The sequence below is a fragment of the Mytilus trossulus genome, chromosome 6 (genome assembly GCF_036588685.1).
Source record: "Mytilus trossulus isolate FHL-02 chromosome 6, PNRI_Mtr1.1.1.hap1, whole genome shotgun sequence".
Taxonomy (NCBI): domain Eukaryota; kingdom Metazoa; phylum Mollusca; class Bivalvia; order Mytilida; family Mytilidae; genus Mytilus; species Mytilus trossulus.
The window spans coordinates 64,220,628-64,237,612 of NC_086378.1; the positions used below are offsets into that span (position 1 = coordinate 64,220,628).

Sequence of the window (16,985 nt, forward strand, 5' to 3'; positions counted from 1 at the left end):
AGAAATCAATTACAATGTAGATGATTAGTCGCCATGCTATACAATTCCTGAATTGCCACGGTAGTACACGACTTTGTCATAAACCATTGAATGCACTATCTTTATAACATCATCAAATATTCATCAAGTGAGTATTCCGCCAAATCAAAGTCAAAGGTCAAGGACTAACAAGAAGAAAGCCAAGACCTTTTTTGTAGATCAATTGATTGTCGCCTCAAACAATACTTGTAACATTCTTTTTTGAATGATGATACGCTTTCTGATATTTTTCAGCAAGTAAATGCATTCCTCATGTTAATACAATTGTTGAAACAAGTGTAATATCAAGTTAAAATAGAAGGCCAAAAAAAAAAACGTGTCCTTGATACTACAAAAAGATACCGGGAGTACATTTGTAATACGAGCGATTGAGACTCATATTTTTGGTATGCATTGTAAAAAGTGTAAAGAGAGGAAGGAGATATATGTATCTTTTAAACAAGAGTTTTACATTTCTTCTTTATGAACAGGACGTTTAACTCTTTTCTTATGTAATTAATGATTCTGATATGGATAAAAATCTTCTTTACAGGAAGTTTTTCTCTATTCGTAATTCGTTTCTTTTGTCGTTTATGTTATATATGATACTGGTCTATACAACCGTTTTCGTTGAAAAACATGTAATAAACTTGGTCCGTTGGTTAAGGTTTGTTCCGAACGGACGGACTTTACTACATGTTCTACTATAAATTAGCCATGATGGATATCCCACCAATCAAATAATAGTATCTCAACTTATTTAAATAAGTGATTTTATGCATATCAGCCCTGCTTCTTTGCAGTTTAATTTACAAGACACCGAACTAATTCGGGAATATTAATGACATATTATATGTTTCAGTAAAATGAATCAAATCATCTCCGAGATGTAAAGAATATCTTAAGTTAAGAAAAGCATGTCGGAATGGGGTACCACACAGGGGGATGTAAAGTAAAAATAACTTTACAGTTTCAAAAAGCCAAATAATGAAAATAATAACACAAACTAAGCAACACTGTGATGAATGACAATAACAATTTCAGACTCAAGCGGAAGCAAATAAAAGGGGGGTGTTGATTCACGATATAAACCATGTATGTCCTCATGTCGTGTGGAGTGAAGCAGATGTTATACGTTTACTTGCTTTCTAACGATATGTTATTGACTTTTTGTTTCTATCATGTTTTTAATAAAGACGAAACAGATTGTTTACTAGACTGCTTAAACATGTTATATGTACAGTGATATCAAATGAATTCAAATTGATACACACTTCCTTGGTAATAGACCCTCATTATAAAATCCCTTTCATCATAAACCAATTTCTTAAAATTGCAACTGTTTGTAGGTGTGATGCAATGCGAACCATAGGACTTCGGACTACTTGATACTTGTCCCTCGTCAAGCTTGTCTTAATGTTGATGTGAAGTAATACGTTAGGCATCACGCCAATCTGGTTGTTGTTGCTTTTTTCGGGGGAGAGGGACACTCAATGTTTGTTTTCATATTAACATCTGTAGCCCTTGTTCATTTACGTTATTTCTATAGACTAAGGGTGGTTCAGAGCTTGACGCTCGTCTATAATATTATAATAGAATTAGTCTCAAAATAATTTGAATTTTTTGCATTATATAATCGTTGTTGGGTTGTTGTAGCATTAAACAGAGACATAGTGTCTGTGAAATAAATAAACTCATCATAGATACCAGGACTAAATTAAGTATACGCCAGACGCGCGTTTCGTCTACAAAAGACTCATCAGTGACACTCGAATCAAGAAAAGTTAAACAGGCCAAATAAAGTACGAAGTTGAAGAGCATTGAGGACCAAATTCCTACAAGTTTTGCCAAATACAGCTAAGGTAATCAATGCCTGAGGTAGAAAAGCATTAGTATTTCAAAAATTTCAAACATATACTCCAAATGTTTTATTCCCAAATGAAAGAAACCGAAAACTCGAATAGGGGTATAGGATACAAAACTGATCGATTTTTGTTTCACACCATATCAGCCTAGAAGTCTCACAATATTTCGTTATTGTTTAAAATCTTTAAATGTTTATTTTAACACTTCTATGCAAATCTAAAATTATTTCAACTATACAATATATAATACACGTGAGCAGAGCTGTTGTAAATAAATATAATATTATTAACAGCTGACAGTGCTGTTTGTCACATAGCTATGACCATATAAAGGAAGTGTTTGGATGTCTTTGTTTATATCACTAAAGGTCAAATTTTTATGTTAAACTTTTTTTAAATATAGGGAACGTGATTCACACTAGCTGATAATTTTAGTTTCTTTTGTCAGTTTTCCATTCTCGTATATAAACAAACAAACAAAGGCAAAACAATGTCAATGATGTCATTTTCAAGGCAATCACTCTGACAGATAAATATTGTAAACAATATTTTGTAGACATGGATAATTATTTGAAGATAATTATATAAGATAATTATATAAATGGTTTTGAGAATTGTTAGGGATTATATATCATATCTTTATTTTCATTTTCTTTTAAAAAAAAGCGTATAGAAAAGACATCGTGTGCATAATTCACATTAAATCAAGAAAAAAAAAATGAAACGCAATAGGAGACCAGTGCACCTTTGTCAGTAAGCTTGATAAATCTTAAGGGTTGGAATAATACAGATTTTGAATTTATGTAACACAATTCCTGATATATCGTCATTTGAAATAGCAATTTGACAAACAAAGTGGTGGCGTCTTCAACATCGTTTCAAGTATATGCGTTCTCATATGTAATGGCCGGTGACGTGATCGCCAAATTGATTTTTGTTACGTAACAAATAAAGCTCTATATTCCCATCTGTAGTTATCATCTGTCTTGTTCAATGAGAAGCATGCGATTTGGTATTAAAAATTTGCATGGAAAAAGACTAAGAGACGTTTATTTTTAATCAAAAACATATCCTCTCTATGAAGTCAAAAACTCTGTCAGTAGTTTTATGTTTACATACATCCTATGTTTTCGACCTTTGATCTTCTCATTCATGTCAAAGTTGTCTTATTTCGAGGAGACTTAAGAACTTAACAAATTACAGACACTTTACTGGTGACCTATATGTACAAGAGTACCCCTGTGTTGTATATATTTCATCTGATCATTTTAGTTTTGCCTATAGGTTGCTGCCTCGTTCGGCGTGTTTAGCCCGCATCTCCTTACATTCATTCTTATATTATTTGATGTTGTCACGTCAGATCACGTCACTGGCATCTACAGTATGTGTAGTTTATGCTATGTTGGATCGGTATATTCATTTCGCTTTCATTAGTTTTAAATGATGATGATGAGGATGGTTTTAAACGACCTTGACTCATGACCCAATGAAGGTGTGACACGGTCGGAGATATACATGATTGATAGTATATGATTTTTCAAATAGATAAGAACCAGTCAAAATCTATAAAAAGCATCAATATAATACTAGGTTCTACCAATGAGATGCACTCGATAGTGCATGCAGGATACCCATGACGTTTGAAAGCCGTTTGGCTCGAGTTTTATTGCGGAGTATTTTGGAACCGATCTTATTCAGTTTGTCAAGTTCTTCATTCAAAAATAATTCCTCTTGTTCAATAGAACAAAGTTTGTAAAAAATCGACATAAATCAGCCTGCCATCTGGTACTAAGACTAGTGTCCAAGACTAAAATTATAAGCTTTGAACATCCTCAACCTGCCCCACCCTAGATATACCCGATTGTATATCAGATGTAGGACTAATCTATTACTAGTATGCACCTTCATTCCCATATCAGATATTCAAATCAGCAGTATCACTCATCTAATATAATTCAAATATCTACGACTTAATTCATTTAAAAGTCATTGAAATTTCATATACAAGTACCATTTATAACGAAAGACTTGTTGAGTGTCATCTCTTCTCAAGTCTTTCATATCCTAAGTGACTATAAAGAGTTACCACCTTTAATGTGTCATTTAAGTTTCCTCTATCAAATATACCCAATATTGTACCTTTGAACATTAAAACATTAAATCATGAATCATACTTCAATATTTGACTGATACGCATGGATAATCTAAATATCTATAAAAAAACTTCCTCAATACGTATCCCTGAGACGTTTATAGCCTGCAAATCAACTATCAGTTCAAATTAAAAAACAAGGTATTCCAATATGTTATAAATACTTGATTTGGGTACAATTGTATTTAAAAATGTAAGCTTATTATGTATTAAATACTTAAGCCATCGACAGTATAATGTTATCCCTTATTGCGCCCCCATATGATAGGAAATCCGTAGTATTTCCTCCTTAGCCCATCACATACTAATGTAGCTTTAACTTACTTCATCTGTTTAACGATAGTACTTTTTCCAGATTCGCCGGCCCCTGTAGAGAGATAAAATGTTAATTATAAGCAATTCTATTTTTACATCAATATGTGTATATATAATGTACAAACACTCAGCTTTATCATCAATCTGTTCGGCCATAATACATCAATAATACCGCTTCTTCATAATTAATATTATAGTTTCCACACAATTCAAAATGGCGACCACTATATGCATAAATCAAATTCCAAAATGTCAGCAAATAGACATCCATATCTGTTCATTTTCGATTATCATGCATAATTAACATTAAAATACGATAATATTCTTACCTAGAAGCAGTAATTTGATGTCTTTCGCCGCTTGGATACCATCCTCTTTCAAATTTTTCTCTATGGCCTTACTCCTCTCAAGGGCCGCCCTATCCTCTGCACTCATAGTACACCCCATTTTTATGCACGTCTTTAATCTAAAAATCCTTTAATTAACGATGTATTCCACCCCTGAGCCTGATATGTATGCTCAAGCTCTAAAGAGATGGAATTGTTAAAAGCCAAACAATGTGGTGTATTAATATATTTTAAGTACAATCCAAATAATTCGTTATTATCATATATTCATTGAATATAAAAGTAAAAGCGATTGACTCACAGAATCACCTCTCGTATATACATCCAACTACCTTACTCATCACACCGTTTTAGCGATGCCGGTAAAAACACGGACATGTATGAAAACTTCATATATTTTTAGCTAAAGCATATCTCCGGCTAAATATTTCATCAACAAAATGGCTACCATATACCGGTTTCATAGATGCAAACAAGCCACACGACAAAGCCTGTTTAAATATGCGGCAACTTGCTACCATCCAATGTAAAAATCGATCGCTTCGTTGTGCAGATATCTTTTCTGTTATGGGGGTTACTAAGTGACGTCAGTCCGCGCACGGGCTTTTAATACATTAATCCGCAGCCTCCGTTGCTAAAAATGCATAAAAATCAATGTCAACTTTTTGTCTTTAAACTGTTAATCGAATATTAAACACGCGTTTCTTCAGTATACCTTGGAAATCTTGTAGCATACAAAATGAATTGTCTGTAGATAACATCAACAGACGAACACAGGTAGCTGATGATGCTGATTGGGCGGTGCCACTGCCTGTGAAATCAATTTTCTAAGGCGATGTCTATTTATGCGTACATTTTCACGTGTAAATATATGAAAAACTTAATGAGAGAAAAATTTGATGTCTGTACAGCTGTTGAAAATAATTTAATTGTGTGTTTGGTCATTAAAACGGGTTGACAGATGCCGCAGATCGATAAGTTTAATAAATGTAGAACTAACGCCACCTGGTGTTAAATACAATCTACTAATTGATGAATGAACACAATACATGAATGGATAATTAATAAAAAGGTGTGACTATCGCATTTGATCTGATAGAAAATTAGTTAGTTATAAGAATTTTGTTTTTGAAACGTATTGTTTTAACACTCAATTTAACTTTCCATAATTTGGAAAGTCGCATATAAGTAAAAGTAAGTATAGTATATACCACAGAATGGTAAGAAACGCTTAGGCGTCAGCTATCCTTATTATGCCTTATTTGGAATAAAGTATTGTACTCTACCAGTTAAAGTGACATACAATCCTTCTTATTATCTATTAAAAACTAAGTTTTTCTGAAATAACGAGGACACACAGGTATACGTACGTAAAAAAAGATATATTTCCTTTTATAAAGAGATAAAAATAGATCCCTAAAACAAGAAAAGATCTTTGACCTAATTAATAGAGAAAACTCACATTTGGCGTTTAGCAATTTTGTACTCGGATCAAAAAGACGCATCAAATTTAGTAATTCGAATTGGGTAAGATTCCCACGAGCACTTGATTAACAAACAAGCTATATTTTCATATAAATATAGAAATGTTTAACGTCGATAAATAAAATGATAAAACCCTACTTATCCTTAGGAATGTTTGGACCCATGGCCAGATGATACACATATTCGACAGAAAACTGGAAAGGATAAAAAGAAGAGTAATTCATCTAATATTTAGTGCATGAAATGTTATTATGCAGGTTTATAAAACATTAATCTGTACTGATCCATATTTTTTTTTAAATATTAGATTTTTACATTAAATGAACGCCAAATCATAGTTAATGTAGAAAAATTATCAAAACTAAGAATTAGTAAAAAAACAAAACATTTTAGGAAGGATTTCATAAGATTAACCAAGAATTTTGATGTTCTCGCTAAAAACACTGTTATACGGATATTTTTTTTCTTTTTAAATTTATCAATTATCAAATTAAGTAATCATTTTAAATTAAGAAATGTATCTTCCTCATGCTTGTCCGGGTTTGGCATTTCTTCTGTATTGGGTTTTAGACTTTTAAATAATTTGGCCTCGAGTCAATGAAGAGACATTAATTTTCGAAATGTGCATCTGGCGCAATGAAACTTGGGACTCTTAATGTTATTAATCATTACATCATCAACAAAATAACATGAAATGAATCTATTGTAATCTCAAGATATTGTCGTGGCAAAACTAATTTTATGCTTGTAGATATTTTAAATGTCTTTCAATATCTTAATACATTACAGGCTTTATCAGTTTTAATTCATTTGCAACCATGCAAACACTGTTCACTAAATGTAAAATTAATGAAGGGTAAAGAAATGTTTATTTTGATGTAATATAAAATTAGAACTGGAGTTTTATTACCTACAAACTGTTGATACTGAGATATTTTTCTTGTTTGCTAAATTTTAAAATTCAAATGGCATTTAGAAAAGTTAACCATGTAAAAATATTCAAACTGACATGTACTTATTACAACTTGTTGACGCCGACGCTACCTAAAAAACTGAATTTTGAACCAGTCAACACCATTTCAGGCAAATAATCTTTTAACTGCTAAAACGTCAATTGCTTTAAATTCTAGGCTGAAATTAAATATTTTATGCGTATTCGGGACGAGAACTTGTTATGCACATACAACACGATTGAATTGCACCAGAGTTAAAAGTGCAGAAAGACCAGTTACCTTAAACGGACATCCAAATATTCGCACCCCTGTGTCCCTTGCAAAGCATGGGGAATCATAATTTTAACTGTTGTCTGCTTTTACTTTCAACATAGACTTGCCAAAACAACATCATTAAATAATAGATTGACTTGTCAGTCAGTTTCGAGTATATGTGATTGCAGTTTAGTAATTTTGAATAAGGTGCTGTATACCTATTTCCATGCATGGTATTTGGTAAACCGTATTCTTTTGATATTTGAGACTTTCTACATTGCGAAGGTCATAATTTGTATACGGTAGGCGATGATCGAATTATGTAGAATCTTCTGCTCCTGGCTGTGGATCAAACTCATGACCTCCCGCACTCGAGATGAGCACGCTACCGAGGCGGTTAAAAGACTCCCCTTAAAATGCATCCGGATTCATTGATTAGTGTCTGCGCAACTGTTTTTTTTTTTTATCCTTTTGATATGTTATATATGATATTTATGATACAAAGACTGATACAAACCTACCACTGATCTCTAATGCCCTGTTCATTTTCTTCTTTTAAATTAGCACATACAATTTACCAGCTTGATTTGATGTATAGTGGACATGAAAACTACTCACTTAAAGGTGTCCGTACCTGTTGAAAAGATCTAAATACGAATACGACAGTTTTATTTTGATTCGGTTCACATCTCATCATTCTGCGAATATATATTAAAAAAATAAATAACAACAAAGAATTAAAGATAAGGTCTATCATTTTAGATTGATTGATTGATAAATTGATATTTGCTTTAAGTCAAGTAGCAAATATTTCGTGCATGCATATTTATGACTAAAACACATTAACGCAATACAGTTTTACTGGTAACATCTGCATAATACCGGGTCGACCAAGCTGAAGGAATTGTTTGTTTTTTGCTAAACGTCCATTTGGAAATTATTGCATATATGTTCAGGACGAGCACAAGTTGTCAAAATAACAATATGTACGTCTTAAAATAGGAGGTCTCCGGATGAAATGCGTGAAATTTTGATTGTCTAGATATTGAGTGTATCTTGGATAGGGACAGACATTTGCCTTGAAGCAGATCACCAACAGACCCCCCCCCCCCCCCCCCCACACACACAAAGAGTAATTCACAATGAACAATTTTCAGCAATGGATGCAATGTACATAACATTGAACAACAAATCGGAGGACTTAACTTGTTTGTATTGGAAACCTAAGCTTCACAAAATTCCCGCATACAAATGTGCATATTTTACAGTGGCAGACGACATTCTCCGTCATCTGAGACCCAAGGGGTCCCAGTGTAGAAAAATGATTATTCTGACGTATATTGCCAGCTCATCTGCATGTTCCACTAATTAAGTGTCCTTTAGATTGACTAAAATTCTGTCCGCATGCAGTGAAAGAGGGTCTTCAAAAATACTATGAAACTGTTTACTTGCGTATCGTTATTAACCATAAGTGGATGCCGCAATTTTGCACCTATCCCAAGTCAGGATCCTTTGGCCTTTGTTAGTCTTGTATGATAATAATTTAAGTTTTTTGTGTATAATTCGGAGTTTAGTATGACGTTTATTATCACTGATCTACTATACATGTTTGTTTAGGGGCCAACTGAAGGATGCCTCCGGGTGCAGGAGTTTCTCGCTACATTGAAGACCCATTGGTGGCCTTCGGCTGTTGTCTGCTCTATGGTTGGGTTGTTGTCGCTTTGACACATTCCCCATTTCCTTTCTCAATTTTATCAATCAAATCTTTTGATTTTTCAACCGTGTAAACCGGCATTCCCAATGTGAAATGAAAAATCGCATAAAAGAAATAATCCACAATGCTTTCAACATAAACATGGTAGTATACGCTATAAATTTATTACTTTGGGATATCATAAGGCCTGTTTTGTTAACAGCGAAGAAAAGGGTTAAACATACATGCATTTTTTTATCTACCACATATTTGTTGAATTTGGAGTTACACTTTTTCTACAAATTGGCGGCATTCCCATGAGAACGAATCGTGCGCCTCTCCTTTCGACCTCTTCTTATTTTCATATGAATCGGAGTTCCTTCAAACACATGTCAAAAACAAGATCAAAGAAGCCAGATTATTTAATTTGGCTTTCAGATATATTGATGATATTCTTTCTATTAAACATCCGAACTTTTCTGATTGGGTTCCATTAATATATCCCCCAGAACTAGAAATTAAAGCAACACCAGACTCGGCTTCCTCCGCGTCATTTTTAGACTTACTCATCGAATTTGACAAACACAGTCATCTCAGTATCAGAATCTATGACAAACGAGACGATTTTAATTATGAAATTATCAATTTTCCCACCTTAGTAGCAATATACCAACTTCACCTGCATGTGGAATATACATTTCCCAACTTATTCGATATTCAAGAGCTTGCAGCTCCTACTCATACTTTGTAAAACATCACCAGTGTCTGAACAGAAAGTTGATGAACCAGGGGTACGCCATAGAACGTCTCTTCCTTTTAAAAAAAAATCATCGGAAGGTACCAAGACCTTGTTGAAAAACATTCCATATGAACTTCACACACAATACATGATGGTCTTGATGTATAGATTCAAGGTACTGACGTTGTTCATCATCTTAACGTGATATATTGTTCGGTATTTGTCCTTGTTCTATTATTTCTATTAGTTTTACTGTTAGGTTTGTTTTGGTGATATTCAACTGACGTGGCTCGGTACTTATGCATCCCGTCAATGTATTTTTTTGCATTATCTTTCGTTTTAGATGGTGTACTTTGTACGTTTAACTTTTCTGTTTCTTTGGTACATATGACGTGACTCGGTACTTTTAAACATACCGCTAATATGTTATTAAACTCAATTTTCGGCTCTCCCTTGACACCATTTGCGAGTATGGTCTCGAGGAAGCGATGATAGTCCGTCGGAAGGGGACGATAAATGGCTGACCCGTGTTAAGAGAGAGCCATATCTCTTGCACGTTAAAGACACCCTTGTAGGTTTCGAAAAAGAGTAGGCTAATGCCGCTACAAGGTAGCACTTGCACCCGCAAAGTGTACATAATGTGGCGGGGTAAAATATGTTAGCGGGTTCCCAACCCTCAACCTAACCAGGGACAGTGGTATAATAGTACAACATAAGAACGAACTATCAAAATTAGTTGAAAAAGGCTTAACTCATCAGATGGACAAAAATACAAGTGGACGTGGCCGGGTACTTATACATCCCGACACAATTAACAGATCTGAAAGTACTCACAGTTATCTGACACCTAGTTCAAAGCCACTAACAACTAATAAAAAAATCATTCATCTAAGACTAAACTATCAATCCAATATGTCTGTTTGGTTCATGCATCGTTATAATTTTAATGTAATGGAATTTGATGCGACTGGTAAACAAGTGAGAGGGTTAGCGCTATAAAACTAGGTTCAATACACTATTTTCTACATTTGGAAATGCCTGTACAAAGTAAGGAATATGACAGTTATTGTCCTTTATTTGATATGTTTTATCACTTGATTTTTCCAATTGATAAGGGACTTTCCGTTTTGAATTTTCCTCTGAGTTCAGTATTTTGAGGTAGTTTGTCCATCTATATTATATTGTAATACTATATATATATATATTCATCTTTTTTGCAGAAATTATTTGGGTGAAAAAGACTTGACTTTGTTTAATTGTTAAATAATCAATGTAATCAATATGTAATCACTTGTATGAAATTGAACCTAATTGTACTGCTCAAATAATTGGGCGTCATAATTGACAATAAAAAACTTTGTATTGTATTGTATTGTATTGCAAGGTAGAGTCCGTAATCAAATAGCAAAATCAAATGCTCAAACACATCAACCGAATGGTTAACATCTGTCATACTTCTAACTTGTTACAGGTATTTTCTTATGGAGAAAATGGTGGACTTAACCTGGTTTTATAGCTAGATAAACCGCTCACTTGTAATGCAGTCACATAAAATTCCAATACAATGACAGGGGTCTCGATGACCGAGTGGTTTAAGTGGTTACTACTGTAATCACTAGCCAGTCAACACTGAGGTTGTAAGTTTGAACCCCGCGGGTGCGGGTGCACTCGACTCCAATCTCAATTGACTATAGGATCGTCAGTTTTCCAATCGTTGGTTATCTCAGGAAAGTCCGGTTTCTCTATCAATATCAACTGGTCGCCATGAAATAGCCCAACAGCGGTGCTTAAAAGTAATGTTAAAAATAAACATAAAATAAAAAACAAAACTAATCATTATATTGACAACGATGTGTGACCAAAATAAAGACATATAAAATATGTCAAAATGTCAAAAATTAGGGTATAGCAGTCAACATCGTGTAACTAATTATTTTCATCACATTAAAACAGACGTGTAACAAGGAAACACTAAAAGGCAAATAGCACAGTAGCGAAAATGGAAAACAAGAATTGAAAAAATTACCACAGTACAAAAATTTAATGACGGGATGTACAAGTACCGAGCCACTTCATCTGTAATAAAGAAACACAAAGAGGTAAATAGACAAAACACATTAGCGCAAATGAAAGACAAGAACACAAAATTTTGCTTTAGCATATTAACGGGATGTAAATGTTAAGAGCCACATTATATGTTACCAAAAACAGTATAAACAGTAAAAGTAGTATTCTTAAAGACAATTTGAAAAATATTATACATAACAAGTTCTTAAGATGACAAACAATGTAGGTACACAGAACCAATATTTCAAGACCATCGTTTATTATTTGTGAAGTTGATATGGGAATATTTATCAACAAGTCTTGGTACCATCCGAAAATCTTTGAGAAAAAGAACGAGACTTTCTTTGACATATCCCTGGTTTGTCAACTTTTTACTAAGACACTGTCTGAGTAGCAGTTGCAAGCTCTAAAACACCGAAAAACGTGGGATTTTTGGCATGAAAAAAAGCATCATACTAACCCCTCAGAGTTGTTACAAAGGTTCTGTATATGTAGTTATGAGTTTGGATGTGCCTCGGGTACCTTTCGTCCCGCTTTTGTAGACTTTCAACTAATTTTTCAATTTCCTTGACCTTAGTAGCAATATACCAATTTCACTTGCGTATTGGATTTACTTATCCCAACTCATTCGGTACTCATAAGCTTACAGCTACGACCCAGTCTTTGTTAAATGTCACCATGCAGTGTCTGAGCAGAAAGTTGTAATCCAAAGGTATGTCAAAGAACGTCTTGTCCCTTTTTCTAAAATAAAGTTCATCGGAATACAAGAATCTTGTTGATAAATATTCCGTTGCAACTTCGCTAAAATACACGTTGGTCTAGATTCTAAGTACTGCTGCTAATATGAAAAAAAAAGAAGATGTGGTATGATTGCCAATAATACAACTCTTCACAAAAGACCAACTGACACTACAATGAACAATTCTAGGCAATCTAATTAAAATATTGATCTCTGATTTTACGTTATACTGCATATCTCATATGCAGTATAACGTAATCAGAGATCAATATTTTAATTAGATTATCTCATATGCAGTATAACGTAATCAGAGATCAATATTTTAATTAGATTGTATAACGTAATCAGAGATCAATATTTTAATTAGATTGAATTCTAGGTTACCGTACGGCTTTCAACAATGAGCAAATATAAAAACAAGAAGACGTGGTATGATTGTCAATGAGACAATTCTTAAAAGAGGGACGAAAGATACCACAGGGACAGTCAAACTCATAAATCGAAAATAAACTGAGACAAGAGATCAAAATGACAGAGAAATGAACAACTATAACTGTCACCGTATGACCTTCAACTATGATCAAAGCCCATGTCGCATAGTCAGTTATAAAAGGCACGAATTGAAAATATAAAACAATACAAATGATTAAACTGACGGTCTAATTAAAGTACAAAAAATGAACGAAAAACAAATATGTAACCCATAAACAAACGACAACCACTGAATAACAGGCTCCTGACTTGGGATAGGCAAATACATACATAATCTGGCGGGATTAATCATGCTAGCGGGATCCCAATCCTCCCCCTTTCTTGGGACATTGGTGTTACAGTACAACATAATAACCTAATTTTTTTTATTAACTGTGCATTTGAATTCAGGTATCGCAGATCAAATTTGTTCGTTCATAATGTGTTAATTCACGTGTTTTGGTTGAATTCAGCCTTCCAATTGATATTTTATCGTGTGGTTTTCTATGTTCTGATGTAGGAATCTGATGTACAGTAGTTGTTTTATGTAATTTTTAAGTGTTTCTCGTTTCTCGTTTTTTATATAGATTAGACGGTTGTTTTTTTCCCGTTTAAACGGTTTTACACTAGTAATTTTGGGGCATTCATAGCTTTTTGTTCGGTGTGAATCAAGGCTCCGTGTTGAAGGCCGTACATTGACCTAAAATAGTTTACTTTTATAATGAAAAAGGCAAAACTCATCAGATGTATAAAAATACAAATACTACTGACAATTACAAGTGGACGTGGCCGGGTACTTGTACATCCCAACTAAAAAAATCCATAGAATTGAGAGTAACCTCAATTACTGACACCTAGTTCAAAGCATCTAACAACTAATTAAAAAAAACCATGCCTATAAGATTAAATTATTAATCAGTAAACATCCAACATCCAATGGATTTAGTTTAAAGACGTCATAAACAGTCACAAAAAAACATGAACTTGTGAACGTGAATTTGGAAAGATACAGTTATCGACAGATTGTATATCCGTAAATGTGTATATGTATACAACAATAATTTGTAGTTTGCTTTTAATTTACTGATAACTAAATCAATATTAATACCAATAAAAACAATATCAAATGATCTAATTACAGTGTTGAATTGGTAACGTTTAAAACTAGTTTATTTAAAGAATCGATAAGTTTACCAGTATTATTTCTAAATTTCCAGGCATGGTAAACAATATTTCCGTAAAAATGAGAATCGATGTGCTATCCCGTTTGAAATAAGTTTTCTACAGGTACAACCAAGCTTAAACAGCAAATCTTTAAATCTATGTAAGAATTTAGTAAAGATTCTAAGTAATTTGTGGTGAAATGAAGATCGAAATTTGATTTACTTAAAAGTAAGTTCCTTTGGGTAAATGTCTGCAGTATATTGTGAAAATACTTTTATTTAACGAAAAAATATCATCAAGATAACGGAAAGTGTTGTTGAATTTATCAATTAAATGCAAGCTGTATTTTTATCGTCTGAATAAAGATAGAATAATGGCACTTTTGTTTTTGATACCGACTTCATCAGCAAAAAAAAAATGAAGCGAGCCCGAGCGAGTAGGGCGAGCTGATATTCGAGCTGATGAAGTCAGTATCAAAAAATAAAATGCCATTATTTTTTTTATGGGTAATCTGTCTAAACTCTATGGAAAATATAAGCCAGTAAGTTCAGAGAGAAAATGGTCTATTTGCCGATAATGGGTTATAATATTCTTTCAATTGTCTTTGTAAAATATAACTTTTACTGTAATTAGTCTATTCTTGTAATATTCATTTGACGTGGCTCGGTACTTATACATCCCGTCATTGTACTATGGTATTTTTCTGTGTTCTTGTTTTTTGTTTTACTAATGTGTTTGTTCAAGGTTGATAGTGATAAAGACTGGTTATAACACATTGTTGACTGTTTAAATATTTTTACATTTTCTGTCTTTGTTTTGTTCACATCGGTGCTTTCCTGTTGCACCAATTGGCATTTCATATAAGCCAACAACATTTTTGTTTGTGCCACAAACCAAGTTTCGTTTGCGCCGAAATAAAATATTCCGTTTGCACCACATACCATTTTTCGTTTGCGCTAAAATAAAACATTTTAATTGCGCAACAAACTATGTTTCGTTTGCGTCAATAATTGATTTTTCCATTTGAATAAGAACTTTACATTTTGAATTTATTTTGGAGATCTGAATTTTTGTTAATTTACTTTATACTCAATGTTTACTAAATTGTGCTTTTATGGAACGCTCAGCATCAAAAACTTTGCAAACCAAGAATATAATTATACATACTCGAGAAACTGTCCGCTTTCAGTAGTGTATGACTACTCAAGACACGTTCGGTTGTAATGGGGATGTTTACTCCTAATCACTCTAAGAACCCATGCAACTATTTGAGAGTCAAAGATGGTCTGGCGCATAGCATAGTTTATGTCCATATCTGATATATCCTTGTTCTATAGCAACAGTCTTTATCCTGCCTTTCATAACAGTTGTACTGCTTCATATTGCAATCGTTGTTATTTTTCTCTCGACCTTAATTTGCATGAAATTATCTATAAGTCTATAAGATAAAAATCAAAACCTATCGATTATTTTTGCGAAAATATATCCATAAAATAAAAATGAAAGCGGAAAATGTGTCAACAACACAACATCCAAACCAAAAAGCAGAAAACAGCCCAAAGCTATACCGATGGTTCTTTAACACAGTTGGAAATGCGCACCCGGAGTCGGGCTCCACCTGACTCATAAACAAAGATGTGTACCAGTTCAGCGGAAATGCACTTAACTCTGAAACATAATCGAAACAAAAATTATTAAATATACATAACATACAAAGCCAGAGGCTCCTCACTTGGGAAAGGCGCATACATTTAATAGCACAAAAAATAAAGATACTAGTATATCGAATAGGGACTGGTATTTAGCCTTGCAATATGCCATATACAGATCCCGCAAAATGTTATTTCAAAAGTTCTTAACGTGTAGCCAGCGTGACACTCTCTTAACGAGGCATCGGATTTAACATCCCCATTATGACTGGACGTTGATGGGTATTTATACATCTCACTCAGCCAAATGAGCGTCCAAAAGAAAAGCAAAATATACATGTACCAAAGTGATATTCGAACAAACTGATAATGCAATTGCAAAGCAATATTAAAAATACTTTTAAAGTATACTATAAAACCTAACATAGCAAACTAAAACCGGGGTTATCTCATGTCAACTGGAAAGGTAAGCAGATACTGCTGTTCAAAGATTGCGTCAGTTTAGTAACACAAACCGGGGCCCTCCAAAAAGTCCGAATCGCTATATATACTTTGGAACAAATGCACGTATGATCTCTAAATATCTCTATATTAAATATTGAAAGCAATTACAAGTACAAAAACATGGGTCATTCTTACAAAGCAGTATTCCATACTTCAAAAGTCACATCGACTAAGTCTGTCTATCTATCAATATGTGCGACGAATATAGCAATTATGCGTGCTTTACCGTGACTTGACGTGATCCAAAGAGCACCTGTTGATGGAGTTGGTACCTTAATTTGAATGCTTTTTTATTTTGATTATTTTTATGTTGTTTTTTTGTTCTTTGTTTTCCAACTTTATAAAATTTATTTTTATACTTTTTAAAATTTTCTTTATCTTTTCAATAGAACTTGAATGCAAAATATTTTCAATTAAGATGTATTTATGATGTTGACATTGTATATATATTGTATATGTCAGGTATATGTTGTAATTGTATGTGTAACTAGGATTATTGTTTTATTTGTCAATAAAGTAACTTGGGCCGATAGATTAAGGGGCGAGTGTAGAATATTTTAAATAGTAAT

At 33.3% G+C, this 16,985-nt stretch overlaps 1 protein-coding gene across 3 annotated transcripts in view; it reads right to left on the reverse strand.

Annotated features, from left to right (window-relative positions):
* The window catches only part of LOC134721675 (guanine nucleotide-binding protein G(o) subunit alpha), a 40,136-nt gene extending 32,101 nt beyond the window's left edge, over positions 1-8,035 (reverse strand). The window contains exons 1-3 of one of the 3 annotated variants that reach the window (XM_063584827.1): positions 7,912-8,035; positions 4,680-4,816; positions 4,360-4,402 (exon numbers count right to left, since the gene is read on the reverse strand). In XM_063584827.1, the coding sequence (XP_063440897.1) occupies positions 4,360-4,402; positions 4,680-4,797 (161 nt within the window). In that variant the 5' untranslated portion in view covers positions 4,798-4,816; positions 7,912-8,035. Of the gene's footprint in view, positions 1-4,359; positions 4,403-4,679; positions 5,652-7,907 lie in introns of those variants that run through there. The other 2 variants (XM_063584825.1, XM_063584826.1) reach the window with 2 other exon arrangements.
* Positions 8,036-16,985: the final 8,950 nt, after the last annotated feature.